We start from the raw sequence: 27,261 nt of genomic DNA, 5'->3' as shown, positions 1-27,261 counted from the left end.
CATCTTTTGAATTTGTCACATGAGGAAAGGTATGAGTGAGCTTTCGTAACGTACCGTGAATGATGCTTGTCAGCACACAAACCCAGAGTTTCTCTACAGCAGGGGTGTCAAACTCAACTGCACAGGGGGCCAAAACTCAAGGCACACTTTAGGTCGCAGGCCAAACAAGATAACCATTTTTTGAACACACTTAAACAATTTTTTAAACATAAATATGAATAAAAACAGACGGGAATATTATTCCAGAAAAAAAAACCCTTAAAAAAACTTTAACTTTATATATTTTGCTCTTCATAAAAATAGATCCTGTCAAAATTATGCAAGTTAGAAATATGAACATGCTGCCAAAAACCCCAGATTAAATAAATGAAAGCATACACAAGGTTGGAGCCGCATGTAAAGAGCTGGGGCATTACTTCAGGAATGGAACTAATAAACTGTGCGGGCCATTCAGTGTCATACTTTGCCTTGAGGGTCCCATTACAGTGGAACTCCATCTGAATCTGCACAGGTGCAGTTTTCACGTAAATGGGTTGCGAAGCAGCTCGAAATTCTCTTTGTGTGCTTCAAAGTCACCAAAGCGCCGTGCGTACTCAGTGCGCAGTGCGCTCAGTTTATCAGCAAAGTGCGCCGACATGGTTCAACATTACTTGGCAACAGTGAAAGTGAGACAAGTTGCACTGGTGCATTTGTGACAGCTTCACTTGAAATGCCTTCACCGCATCATACATGCCATGTCCATGAACTGACAGATTTCCTTGCTGAGCACAAAAACACTATTAAGAACTTTTCCCCAACTCAGCCAACGGACCTCTGTATGATAGGGAATGTCGGCAAACTCTGAATCTATTTCTCACATAAAAGACTGAAATTGACGGTGATTTAAACCTTCAGCTCAGATAAAATTTACGGTCGGCGTTACGGTGATCATTACATGCTCCATCTGTCAGTGCGCCCCAGGGCAGCTGTGGCTACAGTGTAGCTTGCTATCGCCAGTGTGTGAATGTGTGTGTGAATGGGTGAATGACTGAATGTAGTGTAAAGCGCTTTGGGGTCCTATGGACTAGAAAAGCGCTATACAAATGCAGGCCATTTACCATTTTAGGACTTTACCACACAGCCTTTCCTGGTGTGTGATCTGCTGTTAACTCACCGGTACATTTCTCCTCCTGCATCTTTACTCTCATTCTGCCGACTTGTCCACTGCACAACACCGGCGCTCCATCTGTTGTAAGTCCAACAAGTTTGTCCCAGGGCAGTTTCATGTCGGTTACACTTTGACATACGTTTTTAAAAATGTCTTTTCCTGTCGTTGTCCCGTGCATCGATTTAATGTTCAATATTTCCTCTCCACTGATGAAGATGGCCAGCTGTGCAATGCCCATCATGTCTGTACGTTCATCACAGCAAGAGAGTATGCAATAACGTGTTTGCTTCTTTCACAAAACTGTGTTTCTAAATCAGTGGCCATCTCACAAACCCGATCAGCAATCGTATTTCTCCTCAGGCTCACATTTGCCAAAATCTGCCTTTTTTCTGGATAGCATCGCACAGCTTCATCAGAGTGGTACCGGGCTGATTTGACTGTCTCCTCTGCTACAATAAAATTTGCTTTCACAACAGCTTCACTTTGTGATTTACCAGTTTACTACCAATGTAAACTGTTGGTTTACCAGCAATGTCTGTAAACATACATTCAGTCTCCCACCGGTGCTCTCTCTTTGCCATTGTGAGGGGCTAGCTTCGCAATAACAGAAGTTTGACTTGATTGACGCGGGAATGTTGCCAGGTAGCCTAACGTCTGGGAAAGAGGCCGCAGCGCTGCGTTACAGGATCTGTTGTTTGTGGGTTAATAGCACCTCATATCGTCGGGCCATGCATAACAGTAATTAAAAATAATCTATATAAAATGATCTCACTGTCCTGATATGAATGTACGCTGGGCCAGTTTGAGTGTGTGCAGTGAGAATTCAGTCAAAGTATTTAAGTGGAGTGTGAAAAAATAAGCTGAACTCTACAGCTTGTGTGGTCTCCTGTGGCTTTAGGTGCTGACAAGCCTTCCAGCTGTTCTCCAGCATTTTCATTTACAGCCGTAAAATATCTCCACATGTTGCTCCTGTTTCTCTCTCTCTGCAGTCCAAATGGGTTTTCTGTGTGTAGCCGAGTCACGTGACGGCACAGTATCAAATCCGAGCAGGGCAGAAGAAGGGGGCGGAGCAAAGTTAGTCTGCCGCATAAGAAGAGGTGTTCGGACAGACAGCTGCTTCTTCATCCGCAGCGAGTAAAATAGTGAACTCGGAGGAGCATCGATCGTAAACCACTACCAACGTTTGGATCGATATCTGCATCGATCTGCCCACCCTTGTCTCCTGGATCGTAGCTGCGATCAGCGTGAACCACGTGGGTCTCTGCTCCCTGATCTGTTTCCTGTGTTTGGAAAGAGTTGCAGCTTCATCGCGGAGTTTCTCTCGGTTTGTGGGCTCATCTAAAGGTAAGCACCGAGCTAACTTTACTGTGAGTTCAGTTCATGTTGAGTTTAGCTCCTGAATGAGGTCTTCTGCTGCTCTCCTCGGTGTCTGTTCACAGTTTATTGTGAACACGTTGAGAGAAGAGTGAGAGAGTGTTTGGAGAAAAACACCAACTAATCATTAGCTCAGCATGCTGGGAGAAGTTGGAGCAGAAAAGTCTTTTCATTGTCCCTGCAGCTGTTTTTCTGCCTGCACCAAACCTCTACAGCCTCGTTTCTATTTGAAGTGATAACAGGAAATGGATGAGAGCGATCTGCTGCAGTATCAGGGTCACTATAAACTTTATTGTCCAGCTGCTGTGGATGAACACATGAGAGGAAGTGAACTCCTACAAAGTCTCATTTTAATGAGTGTGGCTGCTGTAAAGTGATGCACAGGAAGATGTTAACAAAAACTAATGAAACAGAGATGAAAGTAAACAGTGTTCATATTTGAAAGCACAGAGAATAAAAATATATTGTGGTGGTTAATGTACAGCTCTTGGTGATTTGGGAGAATCATGTTTCTAATCATGTTGTGGATTGAATTTTTATTTCATTTTGTCTACAGAAGTTTTTCCCACCTGTGATTGTTCGGATTGATTTGTTGGGTTGACCTGAATCATCTGAAGGTTTAAAGCTGCACTTCCCCCAAAAAGAATAAAGTATAATTGTGAAGAATGTAATAATGTCTTCCTGTGTCAAACACAGCTGCAGTCAAAGCAGGAAGGAAAGCACTGAAACCACTGATCAAAGCTCATTAATCAAAGTCTGCTGATCAATAGCAATGAGTACCATTCCCGCTGCAAGTGATCAGTGGTTGTTGATCAATGATCATGAGAATTTGCAAATTAATGCTCAATAACTGACCTCCCAGCCCATTGTTCCTTCAGTGGAGCTCGTTTCAGTCATTATGCAAGTGCACTGTTGAAGATTGGGGAAACCTGCAGTCGGTTGAGACTGAAGAAGTCACTTGGATGAGTGACGAAACGTTTCTCCCACAAAAAGCTACGTCCAGATGAACAGAATCAAAGTTTGGGGAATGGTGGAGTTTGGAGAGCGGCACCATGGGGGCTGGAGAGACTTGTGAAGTGGTGATCAGGTGTGGGCCTCTGTTATTATGAATGGTGGGGGTGGGGGGTGGAACTGGGGGCCTGAAGGAGTTGAAAGTGTGGGGTGGGGGAGTAACAGGTCTGTCCCTGTTTGTGGAAACCACAGGAGGAGCTGTTCAGGCTGTTGCTGGGTGTGAATTGTTGATGGAGTCTTTAAACTTGTAGTTGCTGTTTTCCAGACTGAAGCAGAGTCGTTAGCTGAAAACTGGTTTTAGAGCTTCATTCAGGACACCTTCTCAGGCTCTTACAGCCTTACCTGTATCATAACAAAGTGTATAAACCCCAATCCACCTTTAACATGGTCCTTCTCCCAAACCTTCAAATAGGACTTTCTGGCCCTGTCATAGTAAAGGGCTGCTTAGAATATTAGAGCCAATGTCACAAAGTTCCTCCTGAAGTATAAGTGAGTGAGAGAGTTTCCTCACTTTGCAGCACAACACGTCTCACAAGATTTCTACAAGCAATCAGAGTGAAATTTGTACTTTGTGTTGTCAGATGAACATATGAGACACTTTGACTCTTCAGTGCAGTGTGGAGCCTAACAAAGATCTGTTTTGTGTCCCAGCTGATCAGCAGGAGGAGAAGAGTCTGACGGAGCAGCAGAGGAACATTTTCAGCCATCTGGACTCAGCTGAGTCACTACAGAGGAAACAATGAGCTCAACACAGGAGGTGAGGAAAATATCACAGTTTCACCAAATACTCAGTCACGTCTAAAACTCTCATCCTCCCAACCTGTTATATGACTGTGTTGTATTTTATTATGTACTATGTTTTTATTTTATATCTATTATGTTTACAAACATCAAGAAGTCACAAGCAAAGAGAAACCACACCACAGCACATGTTTAAATAAGGATATTCATCAAAATTATTTATTAATGAAATTTCAAAACCTTTTCAATCACACAGAAAATACATGTGCAAAGCAACACAACAGTAGCCTGATATCAGACAGAACTGTCACATGATACTAAACATAATGAAGCGCTTCATTATAATTTGTAGATTCAAGCTGCTCTTCATATTTTGACCAACAGATGTCACCAAAGAGGACTGTTGAAAAGCTTCAAGTAATGACAGTTTGTTCCACGACTGCATTTCACTGGGTTTTGATTATCGATTAAAATTGATTCTAGCTTGGATAACATGATATCAATTCATTAAAATCCTGACTTGATTTTTAAATATAAATTAATTTTGCCCAAAACGCCAGAATCTCAGGTTAAACCTCAGAAAATTTCAACAACCACCAAACGGCTAAAACAGTAATGAGAGCAGGTGCACGGATTCTGCACAAAGACGTCCGTGCCGTCGGGGCTGAAAGCCGGCTGCTCACTGATTCTGATGCGTTCTCAGTTCCTTTATGTTTACATCTTTCTTGGCGCTAGGTTCTGAAGCTGCAGGTTTTGTCACTCTCCAAACAAAACTGACTGAACCAGCAGCAAAAGAAGACTGTTGTTTACAGCGCGGTCGGGTGATGTTTCTTTTTTGTTATCGTTTTGCTTTTTGTTTCTCTTTTTTTTTTTCACTCCCAGCAACAAAGCCTAATTTCTGCTGTTCAATACAGAACAAATGTAAACTTTTTGAAATTATGCAAAATTTCAAAATGCTTAGCTGAGCTGTGTCTGTAATAAAACCTCTGTAACTTTGCTTTACCTGATGCTGCTGAAGTGAAGCAATGTTCATATGTTGATTAATGGTTTTCTTTCGTGTTTGATCCACTGCAGAATATTTTTAAACCCAGGCCAGAAAATTCTCCTTCATGTTTTTCTGTTTTATCCTCAGTTACTTTGACACAAAGGCATCTGCTGTGATGCTTACACCTCTGATGAAGTCTCACACATGTCAGCTTTCATTTTAGAAATATAAAATATGGATAAGTACATAGTGATCAGAATTCTAATATTTCTGATTGTCTGAGGCAAGATTTCCCCGAATCGAAATCAGTGATGATGCCCAGCCCTAAATTTCACTCACTGCCTGTGTTTGTATCTCTGTCACTGCAGGACCAACATGGAGCGAGAAGTCAGCGCTCTCAGGAGGCCGACAAACCTCACAGAAGAAAGGGAGAGAAGAAATACAGCTGTGACGAGTGTGGGAAAGATTTTACTAAGAAGAATTCACTAAAAATCCACCAACTCATCCACACTGGAGAGAGACAGTTCAGCTGTGACAAGTGTGGAAAGTCTTTTACCCACTCTGGAAGCTTAAAAGCACACCAATTCCTCCACAGTGGCGTTAAACCATACAGCTGTGATGAGTGTGGAAAGGATTTTAGCCAACATGCACACCTAAAAACACACCAGCTCATCCATAGTGGAGTTTCAATGGTTTTTGAAAAACATTTATTCTGAACTGTGCACCACAATTTCAAAACATTTTCTGAAAGATGTAACAGTGTACAGGTTCTCACTTTCATTAGAATTGTGTTTATCAAAAGGTCTGACATGGTAAATGCAAATAACAGCATTCTCAACACTTATTTCTTCAATACAATATGCATGTCCTTCATTCATCCCTTTGTGGAACTTCAACGCACTTCTGCTCTCCCCCATATTCCATCTTCACAAGCATATCCTGTGTGGAGATTGAATAAAAATTAGTTGACACTAATTAATGGCACAAATAATCCGGTAATCAATTCCAGCACAGTAAAAAAAGGAATCCTCTTTGAGCCATTACTTGTGTAAAGTATTTTCCCAAAAGACAAGGACACAGGCAACAGGTAATACTGAACTAAATGTAAAACCTCAACCTTTTTCATTTTTACCTAAACCGTGTGCACAAAACTCTGGAGGGATCTATGCTAACGTAGAATCCAGTCAGGACGTCTGCTACTGCTGTTTGCTCGTTTTTTTTTTATTTTTTATGGGCGATCGTTTTCAGGCTTCCAGTAGCACCATTATACCAACATTTCACATTCTAGACATTGTTTTAGGTGTATTTGACCAAAAGTTTGACTGAAAATTCACATGCAAGCTTTTTTTCAAGGCTGTGGTATTTGCCCGCAAACAATACCTTTCAGCTAGCTAAAACAGAATATTATGCTATCAGCGAGCAACATGGCTAATGCCTTTCACACAGCTTTGTCTCAACTCCAAAGAGTCACAGAAGTAAAAGCTCATAATAATAATTGAAACAATCTTTGAAAACATGACTTACCAAGCATGGCAAACAACTCAAATATGTAGAGCAAAATGTTCTGAAACGGCTTCACTTCAGCTTCGATTGGAGCCTATGGTGCTGGGGGCGGAGTCTGTGAATTTACTCTATTGGTGTCATAGCCCCTGTAGGAGTTCAGAGTTAAGAGGTCAAGAGTTAATGTTTCCATTGTAACACCTCCAGATTTGACATAGAAACACTCATTTTTAACACTCGATTTTAACCCTTTAAGACCTACCATAGAACCAAGTCCGCCAGAGCTTATATTATATTTTTACATGCTGTGGAGCCATTTTTGGGAGCATTTCAAGTTGCTATACATCAATACAACCATTATAGCCCAAACTTTAATAATATGTCTGCATTAGGTGCATAGTAATTACATAAATTGCAAAAAAGTGCAATAAACTACAAAGAAATTGAAAATCGTTTTTGTTTTTTTAACATATATTTCTAGTTAGAGAAATTTAAGAGGCTCATCCCTGAAAACTGTAAATACAAAAAAGTTGCACAAAATAGTTTCCCACCACAGGAAATTTATTTTGAGTGTCTTCATAGTTTTATTTTTGAAATACACCAATTTTTATACACTGCAGGAAAAACGAAAATAAATATTATAGTGCAAATTTGCAAAATAACAGCATATGCATCAAAATAAACTATTTCCAGCAGTGCAATATGAGTCCTAAGCATCCCAGAAACGACACAGAAAGTCATAAACTCAAACATAACTTTTTAAAACACAAGTATAGGCTCATAAGGCCCCGATCGTAAAAAAACTACATTTCCGCAAAATGACGTCACTTCCGGTTTCGGGCAGGTCATGCGGTCATGTGATAGTTCGCGCTGATGGACGTAGGAAGTGTTACAAACAGCTGATCGGATCGGCAAAGCGTGTTTCTGGAATATCATGTTTTTGTTGCTGCAAGTGATTTTTATGCAGTTTTTGCAAAGCTATATGTGGAAGGAAACTGTGACCTAGGACAAGCTGATGGCATAAGATGTAAGTACAACTCCTCCGGTTTCATATGCAAAAAAAATTATTGCGCTAGCTTACGTGGTTGCAGAGCTACCGGGATTTAAAAATAGTTACGCAAAATGGAGCGTGCCCGCTCCGATCGGCTGTAAAGGGTTAACTACTATCATTTTACACCTCAGAGTTACATTAAAAGAATGTGACTCTACTTAGAGTAAAATTAACTCTACTTTTGCAAGAAGACTACTAACACCAAAACATTTAACACTTTTGAATTTGCTGTGTATTATTGTGTTTTTGTTCCATGTATTTTGGCACAGATTTATGGTTGTATTTTCACATCTGTTGTTTCAAAGTTTCAAAGAAAAGGTTTGGGTCTCCAAAACCTGGAAATTCTACTTTTCATTTTGTAAAAAAAGAAAAACAATTCTACAAAGTTTTGTTAGGCGTGTGACAGATCATTTTTCTCTCTCTCTGATGTAACAAATGGAAAGTTCTCTTAACGTCAGCATACCTGTTTTCATTGGCACAGACTGAGGCCTATCAGAGGAGGAGACTTGGCTGATTTCCACATTGAAATTCTACCTTCTGTACAAGCACTGTAGGAGTGGCGTTGAGGCAAAGATAATCTGGCAAATGATCAAGAATCTCAAGTGTCAACAAACCAGATTTTTCTTAGTTGAGCAGAGCTGATGGCAGTGAAACACTGAAGACATTTCTGATTTCGCTTTGTGATGTCGGAGGAGAAGCTGAAGTCCAGACAACACCAGAGGGTAAGCTGACTTGCTGCAATCCAGATCACAATCAGGCAGAAAGAAGCAGGTTTTGTTGTTATTTTTATTGCGTGTTTTACCGAGGCTGGATTATCAGCAAAACACACCTGGGGCCGAGAAGCTCTGACCTCACGAGTAAGTGTCAGGTATTTTTGGATAATCTGTCAGTACAAATCTACAATGTTGTAGTATGTGAATATCATGTGTGTCAAGGAAAAGCAATAGAGAGAAAAACACGTATAAAACTGGCACACTGCATTGTGTGAGAAATGACCTGATGCAGAGCACCGTACAACAAAGCACTTTTAACAACCCAGGGTTTGTTTTCCTTATCACGCCTCACTGACTGTAACTTATCCTCATGTGTTACATGACTGTGGATTCCAGCTCAATACACCAGCTGAGGGCTATGAGTCCATTCACAATACAGAGACAGTGTTGGCAGCAGGTTCTCTGTTTCTGTATATTAAGTGGACAACAAACAGGAAAAAATGTGAAAAATAAAGCTCATCTTAAAAATCTGTTTTTCTTGTTAGTTTTTATCAGTTAAAGATAAAAACTTCAGGCTTGCTTTCAAAAATTCAGGTCTTATTATCTTTGCACTAAGATCTTTAAGAACAGTGATGCTATTTTCCAAACATTGATTAGTTGGGACCTGTGTAGGTGTAGCTTGGACTTGCTCAGGCTGCACGAGAGACAACTCAAAAATCAAAAGCAGGGGCTGACCTCTCCAGACAGAATCCCACTATATCTCTGCATGACAAATCTCCAGACTCGAGCTTTAATTTGGTTATTCTTCCTTATGAAACAAGCAGGAAATAGTAAAGAAGATCAGTCAAAGTTGTGAACAGCTGTCAGGCTTGGATTGGATTTCAAAGATATTTGGGATTTGTGTGTGTGTGTGTGTGTGTGTGTGTGTGTGTGTGTGTGTGTGTGTGTGTGTGTGTGCGCGTGTGTGTGCGTGTGTGCGTGCGTGCGTGCGTTCCTATACTGTCTTGCCCAAGGACACTTAGTAGGCATAAGAATGGAGACAGCAGCAGCCAAGGATTAGCAGATGACCTGCTCTCCAAAGCACCCCAAGCAGAAAAACCTCACAGCTGAATTACTGTTGCATTTTCTTTTTTCAGTTTTCTTTTGCTTGAAAAACATTCATGTGAAAATAGTCACCCCGTATGCTTTTCCGAAATCACAGTGAGCAAGAGCCACATGTTCAAAATACCCTCATAAAAAATGCTTGTTAACCAGAGGTCATCCATAACCAATATCTAGTTGGTAATATAATACGTTATAAAATACACCTTTTAAAAAGTAGACAGAAGATGTTTAATTGTTCATCATTTTTTATGCGTGTCATGTGTTTCGGAATGAGATCTCAGATTACTAGTAAAACAAAGTGCTCCCAATATTCAGATCTGTGCACTACATGGGGACAGTATCTTCTTATCTTTCTAATCCCCACATCCAGCTTCACAGCACAGACTTCTGCTTGATCAGCTCTGTTTTTTTATTTAACTCAGCCTGGAGTGGACTAAATGCAACATTACAGCAGTTTAGAAAATATTCCCCACCAAGTTGACCCATCGTGCATGTTTTATGTTACTATTGTTTATTTCTTCAAAACTAAAGTCGTCAGGGCTGACATTTTCTTTCCCACACAGAACGATGGACACTGGAACACCTGCAAATGTTTCCTTAAGCCTTTTGTGTGCATTGTGGAATATATGTAAAAAGTGCTTTAGAGTGTAAAATTTCAAACAGTAGAGGATACGATTACTAAAGCTGGACAAACACAGAGAATTTCCATAAAGTCTGAATGACAAAGGAAAAGAAGCTAGGCGTGTTTCTTTGTTTAGCGCTTTTTATGTGTTACGTGAGCCGTGGTGGAGAAAGAGCTCCGTTTGCTTGAGTAACCAAACACAGTACAACAAAGTGCAGGCATGCAAAGTACTGGCCTGTAGATAAGAATCAATAAAATGTGCTTCAAGTGTTACAGTGTAAGCATCTTTGTTTATAATGTAAAGTGATTAATATTATTACCATAATAAAAATAATATAAGGGCAATAAATAAGTGGCATTGCAAGTCTACAAAACGTTTGGGGTTTTTGTGTTTAGAAGCGATTTAAAGGATGTTGTTGATGACTTAAGCTTTTATATTTAACCCTTAAACAACCAGAAGGACCGACCTGATGATCTAAGACCATTTGAGCGATAGTGGTGTAACAGAAATGCTAGCATGTATAGAGGGATTCAGTCTGAGAGCTGGGTTTTGTTAATAACTTAATCAAAGTGTTTTTATTGAGTTTTCAGAAAGCATATCATTCATACAGAAAAGCTCGAACTCAAGTCCTACAACACAGTGTAAGACAAAACTATACCCAGACTTTTGTTAATAACTTAATCAGTGATTTGTGTTTTTGACGCATTTTAGTTCATGATAATTCATCTCATTATTAAATTGAACCAATGTTAGAAGACTTCTCAAACACAAGAGGAAACTGTTGGCATAACTTCAAACAGTCTTTACACAAAAAATGTGTACATATATATCTGATTTAACAATCAGTGGGTCATATGATAGTTGGGTTTTTCTTTGACATTGTAGGGTCTACCTTACAATATAAAGCACCTTGAGGTGACTGATGTTGAGATTGGTACGCTGACAAAATCTTCTGAGTAAACGAGAAGCTGTTCTTAGAAGTTTCTGCATGAATGCATCACTTAAAAAATTGGCGCTCAGGTTCACTGTACAAATGTTAGAAAAGGAAACCGGCCTCTTAAATGTTAAATCCTCTGCACCGGGTTAATGTGTTCTTGTGTGGCATGTTTGCATGACATCATCCAGGAAAGTAAAAAAACAACCCCTCCTGAGTCTGTTATTGTAAGATTGAGAGTAGTGAAGTCTTTGTGTTACTATTTATAGAGATGTGACTCAATACCAGTCTTCAAATACCAGTTCAGTTTAAGCACACAGACTTACAAACTGTGTAAGCAAGTGATAAAAAATTTAAAAAAATTATTATGTTGTTATTGAAATGTTATTATCATTAAAATATAAAATATTATTATATTATTAGTAATAAATATTCAAATGTTATTATAAAATATTAATCGCTACAGGAAATAGATAAACAAAAGACAACATTTTTTTAATTGAAATTGTTTATATCAGGGGTGCCCAATCCCGGTCCTCGAGAGCTACTATCCTGCAGCTTTTAGATGCATCCCTACTCCAACACAGCTGAATCAAATGGTTTGATCTCTTCAGCATGCCATCATGTTTGGCAAAGGCCTGATAACAAGCCATTCATTTGATTCAGGTGTGTGGGAACAAGGATGCATCTAAAAGCTGCAGGACGGTAGCTCTCGAGGACCGGGATTGGGCACCCCTGGTTTATATGAACAGGTAATGGGACATTTTGCACGTATCCACATACTGAGGAGGCAGTGACCCAATGATATTATGTGATTAACATCATCAGTGCAGATCATATGCTTGTAATGACGTGTTTCCACGCTGTGGTATTGTTACTGATTTAAATCATCCGCCTGGCCCTCTGCCAGCGAGCCACAGTTTTACTGAACGCACCTTTGTTCGCTTCGCTGATCTCGTTCAGGTTTTCTGGCCGTGCCAAAATGAGGCCCTGTGATGGATGCCATCTTGGAAGCATCACAGATCAGCACATACCAGAGACTGGAGCGACCAGCTGCTCTAGTTTCACAGAGCGCCTCATCAGTGCAGACTTCAGCCATTACCACAAACCTACAAAGTGAGACCCATGTAACAACTTAATGTTACTGTAACAAGCTTATTGTTCCATGTGTTCTTCCTTAAGGGTGTTTTTATTCAGAGATGGTATCAGGGTAGCTTTGCATGATTCACAGCTCATTATAATCCTTATTTATCTTATAATGGATTTTTGTGTAAATACCAACCAGTCATGTGAATAAATACAGTAACTGTTGAAGTATGTTTAGCATATGAATTCAGATTTACATTTTCTAGCACTTTTGCACTCACTATGTTCATCTTTCAAATCTCCAACTGTTTACACATTGACGCATGGCTGCCGTAAAAGAAATTATGATTTTAAAGAAATGAGGCACACTTCTTCTTTACTTGGCCCGCAGCTACACTACATTTGTCTCTTTAAACCGAACTGACAGACTGACCCTGTCTTTCAGTGATGACCTGCAGATGGATGCGGTGGAGTTTTCCACGATTCTTTATCTGCTGATGAATCACAACCTAGACCTGATAAACTTTAACTTGGAGAATAAAATCGTCAAGTAAGCTTGATTACCCATAAATACGCAGTGAACAGCAGCTCCTATGCTTAAAGCCCTGTCTCTGAGAGTTTCCTGATTATCTTCGATCTGACTGTACTCCTCTTTGATTGTCTCCCTGGTCTTGATGCTTTCACGTGGCTTCAATGTGCCCAGTTTGTGTATAAAATCTCGTCTTCCCTCACCTATTGTTAGATCATCTGTTTGTTCTCTCTCTGCGTCTACCTCACATCACCTTATTTGGCCTGCATCTGCATCCTCCCTTTAAGTCCTCTCACTTACTGTAATATTAAAAACTAGAAGCAGGGAAAAACAGCTGGCCCAACATGTGCACTACTCTTGTACAACCTGACATCCAAAATGTATGAAATGAAAAAAGTAAAATGTTTTTTTTGGCCTAAAATCATATGCGTTGTTTACACACAAACATTTAGCAGAGATAATCACATTTGAATTAAAGAAACTGCTTCCGGTGCCTCAGCAAGTAGCTCAGCATGTTTGATTCAGCAGTTACCCCAAGGCTGGAACTGACCCACAGACTGTTTGCTTGCAAGTGAATTTGTTAACCACTACACCCGACGGACATTTACAAACTAATTTTTTAAACTTTGTCTCCACTATAAATCACAAATGATCTGCCACTACATAACTACGCTGCATACATATTAATACATCTGAACTTTTATTACTTCACATGCCTTCATTCTGTGTTTTACTCAGGATAAGATGTTATGTTAGTCATCTGCCTCCATTTCACCCTTTCTTTACCATCCTCGTTTGTCACACCAGCCCACTGTCCTCCTTTACGACCTTCATCCATGAGGTGTTACTTCTTTCCTGGCAGCTCCATCTTCAGCATGCTTTGGCCAGTATATTCACTTTCCATCTTCTGCACATGTGCAAACCATCTCAGCCCTGCCTCTCTAATTTTTTCTGTGTTTCGCACTCATTTTTAATCCTGTCCATCCTCTTGCCTTTTTGTTAGTATCACCATCTGTAAAATACGCATCATAGCAGACCGTACTAACATCTTGTAAACCTTCCCTTGCACTGTTGCTGCTTCCTTATTTTACAAATGACCCCTAACACTCATCTCCACTTGCTTCACCCTCCCCACGCTCTCTTCTGCACCTCTCTTGTTCATTGTTTGATGCTTTGAATGTTTGACCCCAGGTATTTACTCATCCACTTTCAATATCCTTGCTCCATGCATCATCAACTTTCTACTTTGCTCCCCTCTGTCACTTGACTTTTATTATTTTTAATATTTCACAATAGCAATCGCATATCTTTACTTTTATTTGTACTTCTGCAAGTGAGATGAGCTGATGGTTTGTGTTTTTGTAGCCTTGCACTGTTGAGAGTTCATAAACACTTGGCTTCTTTTTTTTTTAAAATTTCTTTTTAGAAATGCTTGCGTGAGAACCAACAGTAAAGGGCTGGACGTAAAATTCTAGACTCCACCCTCAGCATTAAAGTAAGATACCTTTTCTTTGATCAGTTTTTACCCTATTCCTTATACTATCAAGTTATACTCATCCTTTTCTCTGGTGACACATGGATAATGGAAGTATATTCCACAGGTCATGACATTATCAGCTGGAGAATAGTCACGAATCCTAGAAAGGTGTTCCCTCGATGGAAAACCTTGGATCCAAAATGAAGTTATTGGACCACAATTCTTCCAACTAACCTGCCTTGAAGTCATGTTAATGATTCAAAGCTCTTCAAACTTTGAAGATCATTATTTAAATCACGTCAGAAAGTGAGGACTGCTGTTGAACCTTATTTTCCAAGGTGCCTTCAGAGCAGATGGATTGATTTAGCACAGGTTTTATGCTGGACCACAACCCAAACTCAGCTGAAACAGTTCAAATTTAACTGTGGGATTCTCTCTTCTGCATATGTCTTTAGGTGTAAGTCATTGCTACACCTTACAGTACGAATGGCATCCCGGTGTGTTATGTAGCATTGTATAGTCTCAACATTAAAGCTTTTTAAGGGTCTGTACAGATACAACTGGAATCAAGTGTAGGTAACTTCTAGTTTGCTAAAGCCCCCATGTTAACAATTTGTATTGTAGTTATGACTTCTGTCACATATGTAAAGAGCAACAGAGACAGAGTGTGCCGGTGAAAATCTGGGACATCTCTTCCCCGAAAAGCACCAGCTGTGCTTGTAGTCGACTGGTTTTGTCTTCACTTTACACTTTTGCTCATGTTAACAGATTCCACAAACATTTAAACAAACCTGGGGGGCGGGGGTGGGTTATTTCCATTAACAGCCGGCTGCTGTTGGTTTTCTCAAAAACAAGGGACTTTTTTGGGGATGACTTTCAGTGGTCGAATAATCCGCATTTTTTGCCAGAGAAAAACCTGTTTTTGTTTATACTTCATTTGGAATTAATTTCCAATAAGAAAATGTTTCCTTCCATATTTTTACCTTTTTGTTTCACTGATGTGATTATTTTTCTTAAGTTTTTCCAGTGAAAAATATCCATTAACTTATACACACACACACGATACCGGTGTTTGCTTACCACAGGAGTGCACAAAGCAAGTTTGGCATAGCCAGTGTGATAGGTGGCTCAAAATAAGCTAAAACCGTTTAGTTCTAAAATGTAAAAAGTTGAACTAATAGACGCTTTCAGCTGCTCCTCTATTTCCACAGAAGTCCCAAAACAGATGGATCCACATCACTTGGCACAGAATTTATGATGCAACCTCCCATTTGTCTGAGCTTAAAGTCCACAAACCTGGCCTAATGTTTCGTTCACTATGACCTGAAATTAGCAAATCAGCCCATGAACTCACCAGGAAACAATTTAAAGAGGTCCAGGCAGACAGATATTTACACAGGAGCTTAAATCTTTTTTGCAACCATAACTATCGCCCCCTGGTGGCCAGCGAGAAAAAAATATAGGTTTAGGGCACTTTGTATTGGCTTCACCTTTCAGACCTGGAGTTTGAAAAGAGACTAAAGAGGACATTTGAAACACCAGCTGAGTCTCCATCAGCACATAAAGAAACTATTGATTGTCCCCACTTCAGTCAGAGACGTCACAGAGAAGCATGCAGTGAAAGGAAACACTGCAAATACCTGAACTCTGTTACTCACATCAATTCAGGTGTTAATCTATTTGTTTTGTGAAATTACATACAATTCCTTATGATCTTGGGGGATAAAAATCCTACAAGTAATATTTTTTTCTCATTTGTGCTCTGTTAGCTGAAATTCCAGCAATAAACACATTTAGCAGCTAATCAGCAGTAATGAAAAGATGAAAGTGTTGCACTCGACATTAATGTGGCCTTGTGGCACACCCGTCTGCTGCCACCATCTTTACATCATCAAACACTTCAAAACTAATGCTGGGCACAAAATTTCAACTGTGGAAATCTAACGTGCAGATTTTGTATCTGGAAAAGTATCGACTGAACTGAAGAAATCATCGACGGTGGGACTGAGTATGTGTGCTGTACATCACAATGTTTTGTTCAATTTTGTTAACACCAGTGAGGTTTTTCTTGTGGTAGTGTTTTTTTAAAAACTTTTTTTAACTCTTTCTCTCATTAAGTTGAAATTTGTAATTTTTTTAAACCTGAGTAAGCTATGAGAGCAGTTGTATGAGCTGTAGTTTATGTTTTCTGTTATTCAACTGAATGAAACAGCATAAAGAGTTTTTGAATAAAGTGAGACATGTTTTCAACAGTAGATGAGTCAATGTGGGCTTTTAACTGGACTGCTAGGATGAGTCAGGATGTTGGGTTAAATTTGATTTGGAAAATAACTAAAGCTGTCAAACAAATGTAAAGGAGTAAAAAATACTGAATTTTCTGCAATAAATCTTTTAAAATAACAGCTGTAAAAATGCTGTAAAAAGACTATAATCTTAAAATGTGAGTTTAAGGTTCACCATAATCCAGTTTGCATTTGTTCCAGGTTTGCTGTACTGCAACCTTAGAGATCATCATGACTACATTTGACTTGATTCACAGAAAGTCTTAATGAAGGAGGATTTACACCTTTCTTCAACAGGAAGAGGAAATATATGCAGGCACCAACTACTGACAATGTGACACATTTAATCTCACTTTATAGGATTTCTGTTCCTTTTTCTGTCAAAGACAGAATTATCGATGAACATAATTTAGATAGACGTGTTTGGCAGTTAGCCTCTGATGGTATGTCTTGGCAGAACGGACCCCAGCTGTGAAAGGGATTAGAGTAGGACCCCTAAGAGCCTAGATCCTGATGGTGGAGACGAAGGTGGTTTATATGGAGCCTGAGTGAAGAGGGGCAAAGAAGAGGAGGGGGTGGGTTGCACAAAGGCGTCTGTAAAGGCCAATGGCAGATGCAAGGTTAGATTTAAAGTATGGGGCATGACTGCTGATTGGTCTGGTGAAGGCGGAACTAGACCAGTGATAACACAAAGAGTTTGACAGTGTGGGAAAGTCAGAGTGATAAAGCTTAGATTTAGCTGGCAGCACACTCCAGGCCTCAAGGGTCAATGACCTGCAGGTTTTAGATCTCACCCTGGGTCAACACACCTGATTCAAATGATTGTTTCATTACCAGGCCTCTGGAGAACTTCAAGAAATATCGAGAAGGTCATTTAGCCATTTAAATCAGCTGTGCTGGATCAAAGATACATCTAAAACCTGCAGGACACCGGCCCTTGAGGCCAGGTTTTGGACACCCCTGGCATAGATCTTGGTTATGGAACTTCATTTATTTATTTATTTATCTTCACACCACATTATGGCTTTATAAGTTCTACTCTGAGTTCTAGTTAATTTTATTTTACCATCAGTTATTTCATAATTTATGGACTTGAATCTTGCTTTAACTTTGGATTGAACTCTTTTATCTAAGACACAAAAAATGTTTACTGTATGTCAATAGACACCAATAAAACATGCATGAGACAGAGTTGATTTTCAAACCTTTTTCCATCACTTGTCTATCAGGCTCCCGTTTACAGATCAAAAAGACGAGAAAAAGGCCAAACCTCCTCAACCTGGTGAAACCAAACTACAGATGCTGGACCCAGGGCGGATTAGGACTACATGTTTGATATGGATACATCATAGATTCATAAGGTTTTCACTGTTAACCGTGCTAATTTCAGTTACTGCCCCAATGCACTAATCAATGGAGAATTTTGGATTGACCTCGAGGCGAACCAGACTGCATGAGACACGTTTATAGAGCAAAAGACATTGAAATAGTTTTTCGTTTTAAAGCGAAAGTAAACTTTATTGTCCATCTCTGCTATATACAGTACAGTATATAGAGATGAGACGACGAGGCTCCAGTTCCATTCAGTGCAAAAAGAACAACAATTAATATAGGAAGAGTAGGAATAAATATACACTATAAGACTAAGGTAAGGGGAGTAAATATACACTTTGAGGTAAAAAAAAAGGTTAATTTCAGTCTAACTTTACAATTTAGAATTGTGATTTAAAGTGACCTTGAAGTGGTTTAAAATGACCAACGTAGCAGCTTTACAGTTTACAGTATGAGTGATTTAAAGTGACCTTGAGTGAAATAAAGTCACCAACATAAGCAGGATTGAGTGTAGGATTGTAGGATGGGTCCAATGGCTGTAACGATAATATACGATTATTTCTTTATTTTTCACACCGAAACATTTAATAAGACAAACTTTAAAGTTAATTAAATATAGCTACAAACTAACATGTGGGCAAGGTTACATGAAACGAACTGAGCCTAAATTAGAAACCAAAACTAAAAGATTAAATCATTTGAATTAACTGAAAAAAACGAGTCAGGAAATGAGTCTCAGTGCTGCCATATTTATCAAAATAAAATATCGAATGGCTTCAGGTTCAGGTTAGATTCGATTATTTGTAGGTACATTTGGTTTCCACTGAGCAACTCATCCATGTTAAAATGAAAAACTTTCATTAATCTTTGGTTCTCTTCCACAGCATGTTTATGTCTCTTCTTCATCCCAGCTCCCTTCATAAAAGGGACTTTTTCCTTCCCACTGTGGCCAAAGCACTTGCTCGAAGGGAGTAAACTGATTGCTGGGACAAAGGCTTTTACTTCTGCGGGCCACCACTGTAAATAAGTATTACACAGAAGTACAGCCCAGGTCTAGTTCAAATTTAAAATTATACTGGTCCCATGGTTAGTCATGTATGCCACAGCTCAGAACGCCAGGGCCTCTGACTACCACCTGGTCCAAATAGCACTAAACCCATATGGCACCTCCTGTTGGTGGTGAATGTCCGTAGTTTTCAATGGTTGCCACTTATTAAATACAAAGAGTATCACTGCCAGTCCAAAAGTCATAGCTATGTCATAAGAACCAGGTGTGACATTAGCTGACTCTTTACAGGGGTAAACAGTCAGAACTATGTGGAGCCTGATCAGGAAGAGGTTCTTTCTGTCTGTTCAGATTTGTTGTGATCCAATGGCAGCAAAGATTTTAGTCCTGCATGATCATGCAGATGTTTGGTCAGAGCAGATAATGAAGTGAACGGTTTTACACATTGGTCACACTGAAATAGCTTATTTGCAGAGTGCGATCGTTTGTGTTTGGAGTATGAACTGAGATTCTTGAAGCTCTTGTCACACTGGTCACAGCTGAAGTTTCCTTCAATGTGTGTACGTTCATGATCATTACGAGTATTTGCACGAGAGAAGCTTCTGTCACAGTGTCTGCACTTGTATGGTTTCTCTCCTGTGTGGACTCGTTTATGAGCTTTAAGCTCACCTGCAGTGGTGAAGGATGACCCACACTGGTCACAGAGGTTCATTTTAATGCTACTGTGAATGAGTTCATGGCGCTTTAATTCGCCTGCTGTGGGGAAGCCTTTCCCACATTCTTTGCAGTACTTGAGTTTGTGTCCAGTGTGTCTACGTTGATGTATTTTTGGGCTCCTTTGCCAATTGAAAGTTTTTCCACAAATGTCACAATGAAACGCTTTCCCACCACCACAGTGATGACAGGGTTGAGAACTGGATCCATCTGTGTCGCTCTGCTTCTAAACAAAGACACAAACACAGTCAGAGTCAGGGAATTTCTTCAAAATCTTTTTCCTGAAGGTTGCCTGAAATTAAGAGAATCTCTGCCAATGTCCAGTTACATTTTACTATGTCAGTGATAACTAAAAAGTAAAATATAGTTATTGTAGGTATACCAAAAAGAATACAACAATAACACTCATGTACTTTCAACTAATGCGTTCACACCGAACGCATTAGAAGCGACCAGAGCTTCAGGTTAACATGTAAAGTCAATGGAGGAGCGTGATGAAGCGCGACAGATTTGCATCGCAAAAAACACTTTTCTGCCTGATTCGCGCAAAAAGAAGCCTGGCTGATGCGTTTGAAGCGCGAAGTAAAATACGCACTGCAGTTTGTGTGGTGCATTTTGTGCATTCCCGCTTATTGCGTCTACCGCTTGAGTTGGAAAAATCTGAACTCCAGCGTCAAGTCGCGCCGCGAAAACCAATCAGGAGCCTCCAGGGCAGAAACAATGTTCTTATTTTTCTCCTCCTTCTCCCTGAGGCTCTTCCACTTTAAGCTGGGTCCTTTTTATTCCTGTCTCTCTGTAAATAGTTATATTTTATATATTCATGTTTAATGTTTTTCAGTTTGAGCATCTTAATATTGTTTCAAATAAATTTTTGTAATGACTAATGTGTAAAGCGTCCTTTACGCCGCTGCTCTGCTCTCCACGGTGAATAGAGAAGGGAGACCCTCTCTTCAAACGCTAGATCGACAGCTGCCATCTGGCACTACTTCCTCCCACATTTCCGCTTCACGGGCATGAAAATTGCATATTTTAAAGCCTGACCAGTTCGCTTTGGACGTGCTTCGAGGTGCGAATGCGCACACGACCAGTGAATGCACCATTACTCTAAAATTGTCACTTGAAATAACAAACTTAATGTTTCTTTGCAATATTAATCTAATATTTTTACAATTATGTAGAAATTTAGTGTTACACTTTTATTTTCTTTATATTTCACCACTTTATCATCATTGGACAATGTCTTCGATTAGATTAGGTGGCACTCATGGGGATCTTTTTATGGTTGACATTTTTATATGACCTCGTACAGAAGCTGAAGCGGAAAACTTGATCTCTGACAGTGGTTGAAATTCACTCATAGTAAATCCATCAGGTGCGTCAAAGATAACTAAAATGTGTTTTGAACGGAGACAGAAGAATTTGTGCCTCAAAAGTTTAGGTGTGGACAGTTTCTAAGGCCCACTTACCAGCTGTAATGGAAGTGTTATGAAAACATTAATGTTAACAACCAGCAGTGGCATCACAGGCAAACAGCCTACTTGAGAGTAGACTATTTAGTTGTGGTTGTTTTTTAAGTCTTATATCTTTATAATGACACTACAATTCTTTTTATTCTATGTAGACCAGACAGAAAATGAGTAACTGTAAACTCACATACAGCCACATTTTTACAGAAATAATCTTTTAACACCATGAAAGTGCCATTAAATAATATAGTTACATAAAGGTTTGTTTTGTTGACCTAATCATGAAAGAAACAAAACAAAAAATGATATTGAAATGTGATGAATCTCCTGTACATACAGCATAGTTGCTAATATTGTAACAAAATTTAATAAGCAGAGTTGTTCAAACACTAAAATTACAAGATAAAAATGTAAACACATACCTCGCAGTAACTGCACTTGTAGAGTTTCTTCCTGGTGTGGATCTGTTGGTGCGCTTTGAGGGAACTTGGATCTTTAAAAGCCTTATCGCACACGTCACATTTATAAGGTCTCTCTCCAGTGTGAGTGAATTTGTGGATTTTTAAGTCTCTGTTTGTCATAAACACTTTTCCACACTGTTCACAGTAGTACACATCCTCTTTGGTGTGAATGCGTAGGTGTGCATTTCGGTGCCCTACTTGGCTGAAGGTTTTTCCACAAACCTCACAGCTGTATGCCTTAATTCCAGAGTGGGCAACTTGATGAGTCCATAAGCCGCTACGGTGAGCAAAGACTTTACCACACTGATCACAGCTGTACTGTTTAACGCCACTGTGGATACGTCTGTGCTCTTCCAACCCTTCTTTCCGAGAGAAACACTTCCCACACTGATTGCAAGTATGTTCTTTAACTCCACTATGAATGAGCTGGTGTCTTTTTAAACTTCCAGGCTGTCTAAAAGACTTTCCACACAAGTCACAGCTAAACGGTCTCTCTCCAGTGTGAATGACTTGATGTTTTTTTAATGAGACCTTCCAGGTAAAACCTTTCCCACAATCGTCACAGGTGTATGTTTTGTCTCTCTTTCTTCTGTGAGGTTTGTCGGCCTCCTGAGAGCGCTGACTTCTCGCTCCATGTTGGTCCTGCAGTGACAGAGATACAAACAGAGGCAGTGAGTGAAATGCAGTCGTGGAACAAACTCAACCTTCAAACTTCCTCCATTAACACGAGCTTTAAACCTGATGTTGAATCATGGCAGTTGCCAAATACCTTGTGGATTACCCCAACCTTCTGGTGACAGGAGCATACTTTACTATCAATTATTCATTTTTCCATAACTTAACCATTAGAATATCTGTAAATGGCTATACCTAGTGTTTAGATTGAGATATTAATTAAAACTATACCAGACCCCTTATGACAAAGAAGCAACTAAAAGTGGTAAATATCATCTCTCTTATGTTTCTCATCCCCACCCAGAACAAGCAGTAATTAGTAGAGTGAAGCTGATTAAAGCAGGATTATCACGATGCTACAAACTCAATCTCAATACCCAGAAAATTACCTGACTGCCAGAGGGAGGGGAAAAAGAAAATCAGAACAATACTGGACCATGAAAACGTATCCAGCTACTATCCTGTTTATTTTCTCTACTTCTAGTCATATTTCACTGATGATCAGCTGAGAGTTGTTGGGTGGCACTCCACTGTTTTAATCCTATGATATTGTCGAAATGGGAGCTTTAAAGACTTCACAATATTTCTCATAAAGACCAGGGCTGTCACTCAGATGTTTGTAGATCAGATTATGTTTAAATGGGAAATTATTACATTTAAAATTTGGGGGTTTAATATGAATTTCAATTTCTTAATCTGCTATTTTAGTGTCCTGTTAATGTGTGATCTTCTTATTTCATCTATTAACTTGATTCTTGTTTGTATAGGTATGAATGTGTAGCCTGGGGCTAACACACAGCAGCCGATGTGCAACCAGCTCCCAGTTTAGATTTGAGAGCCGATGAAGTGCACCCAGATTCACCAACAGAGAAACTGATATTTTTCTCACCTTTTCTGCAAAACTCATTGTTTCCTTTGTAGTGAGTCAGCTGAGACCAAATAGCTGAAAATCTTTCTCTGCTGCTCCGTCAGACTCTTCTCCTCCTGCTGATCAGCTGGACAAAGAACAGATTTTTATTAGACAACGAGACTACTGAGAGGGACTACAAAGAGAGAGAATACTACACTGGCGTCCCTTCATTGACTCTCTGTTAAATCGAGAAGTGAATTTTAAATCTTCCTCCTCACATACAAGGTCTTGAATAATCCGGCCCCATCTTAATGACCTCAAAATACCATGTTTTCACTGCAGACCACTTTGCTGCAGGTTTACTTGCCGTTCTTATGATATTTGAAAGTAGAATGGGAGGCAGAGACTTCAGCTTTCAACCTCCTGTTGCCCCTCTCTGCTGCAGAACTAGCTCCCAGTTTGGATTTGGTAGGCAGATTCTACTTTTGAGATAAGCTTCACAACACTCATCTTTGATCAAGATGGATGTCAGTGTAAACTTTTTACATCACATTTAGCCCGAGATTGAATTTTGTGTCATTTCTATACAAAACCTAACACAAGTATAAAAAAGTGCTTTTCATAGGTTTTTTTGAACCACAGAACTTTTTAGCCTGAAACACAGTTTTTTGCAAAGTCAAACTTTAGTGTACCCATTGTACGACAAGGCCCAGACATTTTTCTTTCCTTCTCGGTTTTGTTACTTTAAAATGATGAAATGATGAGCCAAAAGTGCATTCATGCCTGTATTTCCCGAATAAAAACTCGAATAACAAAAAACTTACTTAAAATTCTCCTGTTTAATAAAACTTATAGTTAATGTTGGATCAAGTGACCCTGAATGCTTCATTAGTTATGCTGCAACAGGCTCATGCTGCTAAGGCCTTCCCATGATGCAATGAGCACGTCTTCACACACCTCTTTTTTTAATCCACATGTGTTAATGTGTCACTGCTGCGTTCTTTGTTATTATTAAACTCGGTGTGTCTTCTGTCCCATCTCACCCCTCCCATAGCACATTGGTGCATCTCCCTGAGTCTGGCGGACATGCACAAACACATGCACATGCTCAGTGGAGTTGCAGCTTCTATGTGAGGCTTTATTAATTGCTCCTTGGGGATAAATAAAGTCTTTCTGATTCTGATATAGCCTAAAAGACAGCATGTTTGCAAACATTAACCAGATTTGTGTAGCTAGCTACATAGAAACAGTGAATATCAGCTTCCTCTTAAGCTGGGCTTTTACTCCTAGCTCTGTACATGCTCACAAAAAACAGGCATATCGGGCATCAAAATGACCCCTATGAGTGCACAATACTCTAATAAGCGACCTTATCAGACGGTGATACAATGCAGATGACAAGTCTGTAAAGAGAATCAAAGTGTAACAGTAAAATTGCTACATTGTTGCACATAACACGCTCTTCATTTGTAACCTCACAGCTGTCCAGTAGAGCTCTCAAACTTTAAAATGGACACATTTAAACATTTAATGTTATTTAGGCATCCTGCCACAAAATATGACCAATAATTTTAACACCTGCTGCTATCAAGTAAAAATGTGATATTTCCAAGTTGGGTTTTAAAAATTTAGTAACTCCCCTGCAAACAACCTCCCTGGCTTTTGGAGTATAGATAGCCGAGTTCCCCAATTTCAGCTTAAGCCTAATTTTCTCCTGGCCTCAACACACAGACCGCAGTCACCGGTGCATGTCTTTCTTTTTGTCTCCTGCAGTTTGTGTTTTGTCTTATGTGTTGTTACTGGTATCTCTATTCTCTCCTCATCACTCTCACTGCTGTCTGCAGATCATTTTAGGAGTTCACTTCCTCTCATGTGTTCATCCACAGCAGCTGGACAATAAAGTTTATAGTGACCCTGATACTGCAGCAGATCGCTCTCATCCATTTCCTTTTATCACTTCAAATAGAAATGAGGCTGTAGAGGTTTGGTGCAGGCAGAAAAACAGCTGCAGGGACAATGAAAAGACTTTTCTGCTCCAACTTCTCCCAGCATGCTGAGCTAATGATTAGTTGGTGTTTTTCTCCAAACACTCTCTCACTCTTCTCTCAACGTGTTCACAATAAACTGTGAACAGACACCGAGGAGAGCAGCAGAAGACCTCATTCAGGAGCTAAACTCAACATGAACTGAACTCACAGTAAAGTTAGCTCGGTGCTTACCTTTAGATGAGCCCACAAACCGAGAGAAACTCCGCGATGAAGCTGCAACTCTTTCCAAACACAGGAAACAGATCAGGGAGCAGAGACCCACGTGGTTCACGCGGTTGTCAGGTGCGATCGTAGCTACAGGTGACACCACGCGCTGTTTTCTGAAGCCGTTTGAAAGCATCGGGACGAGCGTTTCCGCGGTCGCCATCTTGGTGATAGAAAACCCACGTAACTTTGGAAGCACGGATCTGGCTGTGAAACGGCTTGCTCATTGGCTAATAATTTGTGATTGACAGGCTCCTGTCCAATGAGCATGCGGAGAATATCAAATCCGATTCTTCTTATTAAAATACGGTATGACCAAGAGGATCCCTCAGGGATGGAGAAGTGAACTTGATTGAACTGTGATTAGCAGAGTCGTAACAGCTTTGGTATCTGTAAGAGCCAAAGTCAATGTTTATGTTTTGCTTATTTGTTACGGTGGCACAGGTGTATAGCTTTACCTGCGTCTTAGGTGATGGCATGTGGGTGTGGTCACAGTCTATTTACCTGATGCAGGTGTGTTGGGTGAGTGGATGTGGGCAAACTTTTCTGTTGAGCGTCATTTTTTGGCACACCAGTTAATCCATGCGCTATTTGTAAATTGATTGAAAGCGCAAACGTTTGTTTTTGTTTTGTTCTTAAAATAAATGCGCAAAGTACAAGTCCGACTCATATGGATTATTGGAGGCGCGTCACAGGGACACAACCAACTCAGCCGGCCGCGGCTTTATTTATGGATGAAAGTCGCAACAGTATCGATCTGATACTGAGTTACTACAGGACGGGTATTCCTGATGCTAGTAAATGCAGCTTATGCGGGCTCCATATTGTGTCATGATTTCTGAGATTAATTATCTTCAGTTTACAAATTATGAACACATACACCAGTTTAGCCTCTGTACAAAACCACAGCGGATTTCCAATCAAGTGCAGATGTTTAATTTACTTCAAACACAGTCCCTATTTCCAGAGGCTTAAACGTATTAATTAAGGACTATCCCATTTCATTCCCCACAGTTTTTTGAATGAGACATTCACTGACCCTGTCTGAAGTGACCCGAAGTCACCTGCACATCTGTTTGGTCTGCTTTTATATGAAGTGCATGAACCATCACTGTAACCAGTAGCGGTTTTTGATACGGGCGGTTGCCCTAGTGGGCATCGGCAAAAATAAATAAATAATTGCTCATACTCATGCTGCCTCCAACATCAGCCAGCGCATATTGGGAATGGCATGGGCACCAATCGTTTTTCTATCGCCCATTTGCTGGGAGTAAGGGCGCCCTCCGTTTGCGAGGTGCGCCTGCTGCTTGCGGCACAGAAAGGAGAGGGCGGGGCGGCGGGGGAGTCTCTGACCGGCTGGAGCAGCATCTAATAACCGACTCGCAAAATAAAAACAAAATAAAAACAAATCAACAAACACGAAAACACCAGACATCATGATACAGACTTATAATTTGCACCCATGTTTTTCCTCGGTGCTCCTGCTCGCTGCTGAAGTCAAAGTAAACTTTATTGTCATCTCCGCTACAGACAGTCCAGAGAGACGAGACGACGAGGCTCCAGTTACAGCAGTGCAAGTAAACAAACAATAAATATAAGAAGAGTAAGAAAATAAATGTACACTTTAGGACCAGGGGTAAAGGATCAATAACAATTTAAAATGTATAATTTACAGTTTGATGATTTAAAGTCTCACACACAACCTGTCGAAAGGGGCGGGGCCGGCTGCTTCCAGATAGAGCACATTTCATTCATAATGATGTAAATCCAAGCCCATTATGTATTCATGATTTGAATCCTGGGTTGTGTGAAATCCCAGAAATAAAACCTACACAAAGGGAATCTGTGAACTACGGTGTAGGTCTGTTAGGTTATGTTGTGGTGATCCTCGAGTTGAGGGATGGGTGTTCATACTGGAGTGCAAAATTAAAACCAATGGAAGATGTAC

At 39.9% G+C, this 27,261-nt stretch overlaps 2 protein-coding genes and 1 long non-coding RNA gene across 6 annotated transcripts in view; 1 reads left to right on the top strand and 2 right to left on the bottom strand.

The window, feature by feature from the left end:
- LOC113029466 (gastrula zinc finger protein xLCGF3.1-like) overlaps nucleotides 1–27,261 on the bottom strand; it is a 73,916-nt gene that overhangs the window by 39,845 nt on the left and 6,810 nt on the right. The window lies entirely within an intron of this gene.
- LOC113029514 (uncharacterized) lies at nucleotides 8,104–15,230 on the top strand. Its single transcript, XR_003273426.1, has 5 exons — nucleotides 8,104–8,531; nucleotides 12,147–12,299; nucleotides 12,715–12,819; nucleotides 14,225–14,293; nucleotides 14,400–15,230. It is a non-coding gene; the product is annotated as an uncharacterized LOC113029514 (long non-coding RNA).
- On the bottom strand, nucleotides 18,130–25,293 carry LOC113029507 (zinc finger protein 91-like). The gene is made up of 4 exons (XM_026180396.1): nucleotides 25,281–25,293; nucleotides 23,101–23,206; nucleotides 21,498–22,178; nucleotides 18,130–19,835 (listed from the first exon to the last, which is right to left on the bottom strand). The coding sequence occupies exons 2-4, from the start codon at nucleotides 23,116–23,118 to the stop codon at nucleotides 19,218–19,220; spliced, it is 1,317 nt and encodes a 438-aa protein (XP_026036181.1). The 5' UTR covers nucleotides 23,119–23,206; nucleotides 25,281–25,293; the 3' UTR covers nucleotides 18,130–19,217.

This window comes from Astatotilapia calliptera, chromosome 9 (genome assembly GCF_900246225.1).
Source record: "Astatotilapia calliptera chromosome 9, fAstCal1.2, whole genome shotgun sequence".
Lineage (NCBI taxonomy): Eukaryota > Metazoa > Chordata > Actinopteri > Cichliformes > Cichlidae > Astatotilapia > Astatotilapia calliptera.
Note: the sequence above shows the minus strand (reverse complement) of the source record. Positions and strands in the feature narration are given on the sequence as shown.

Excerpts from the sequence above, each read along its gene's own strand:
- LOC113029507 (XM_026180396.1), bottom strand. Across the intron at positions 19,836-21,497 it reads ACAAGTGCAGTTACTGCGAG|AAGCAGAGCGACACAGATGG; the intron begins GTATGTGTTTAC and ends GTCTTTGTTTAG.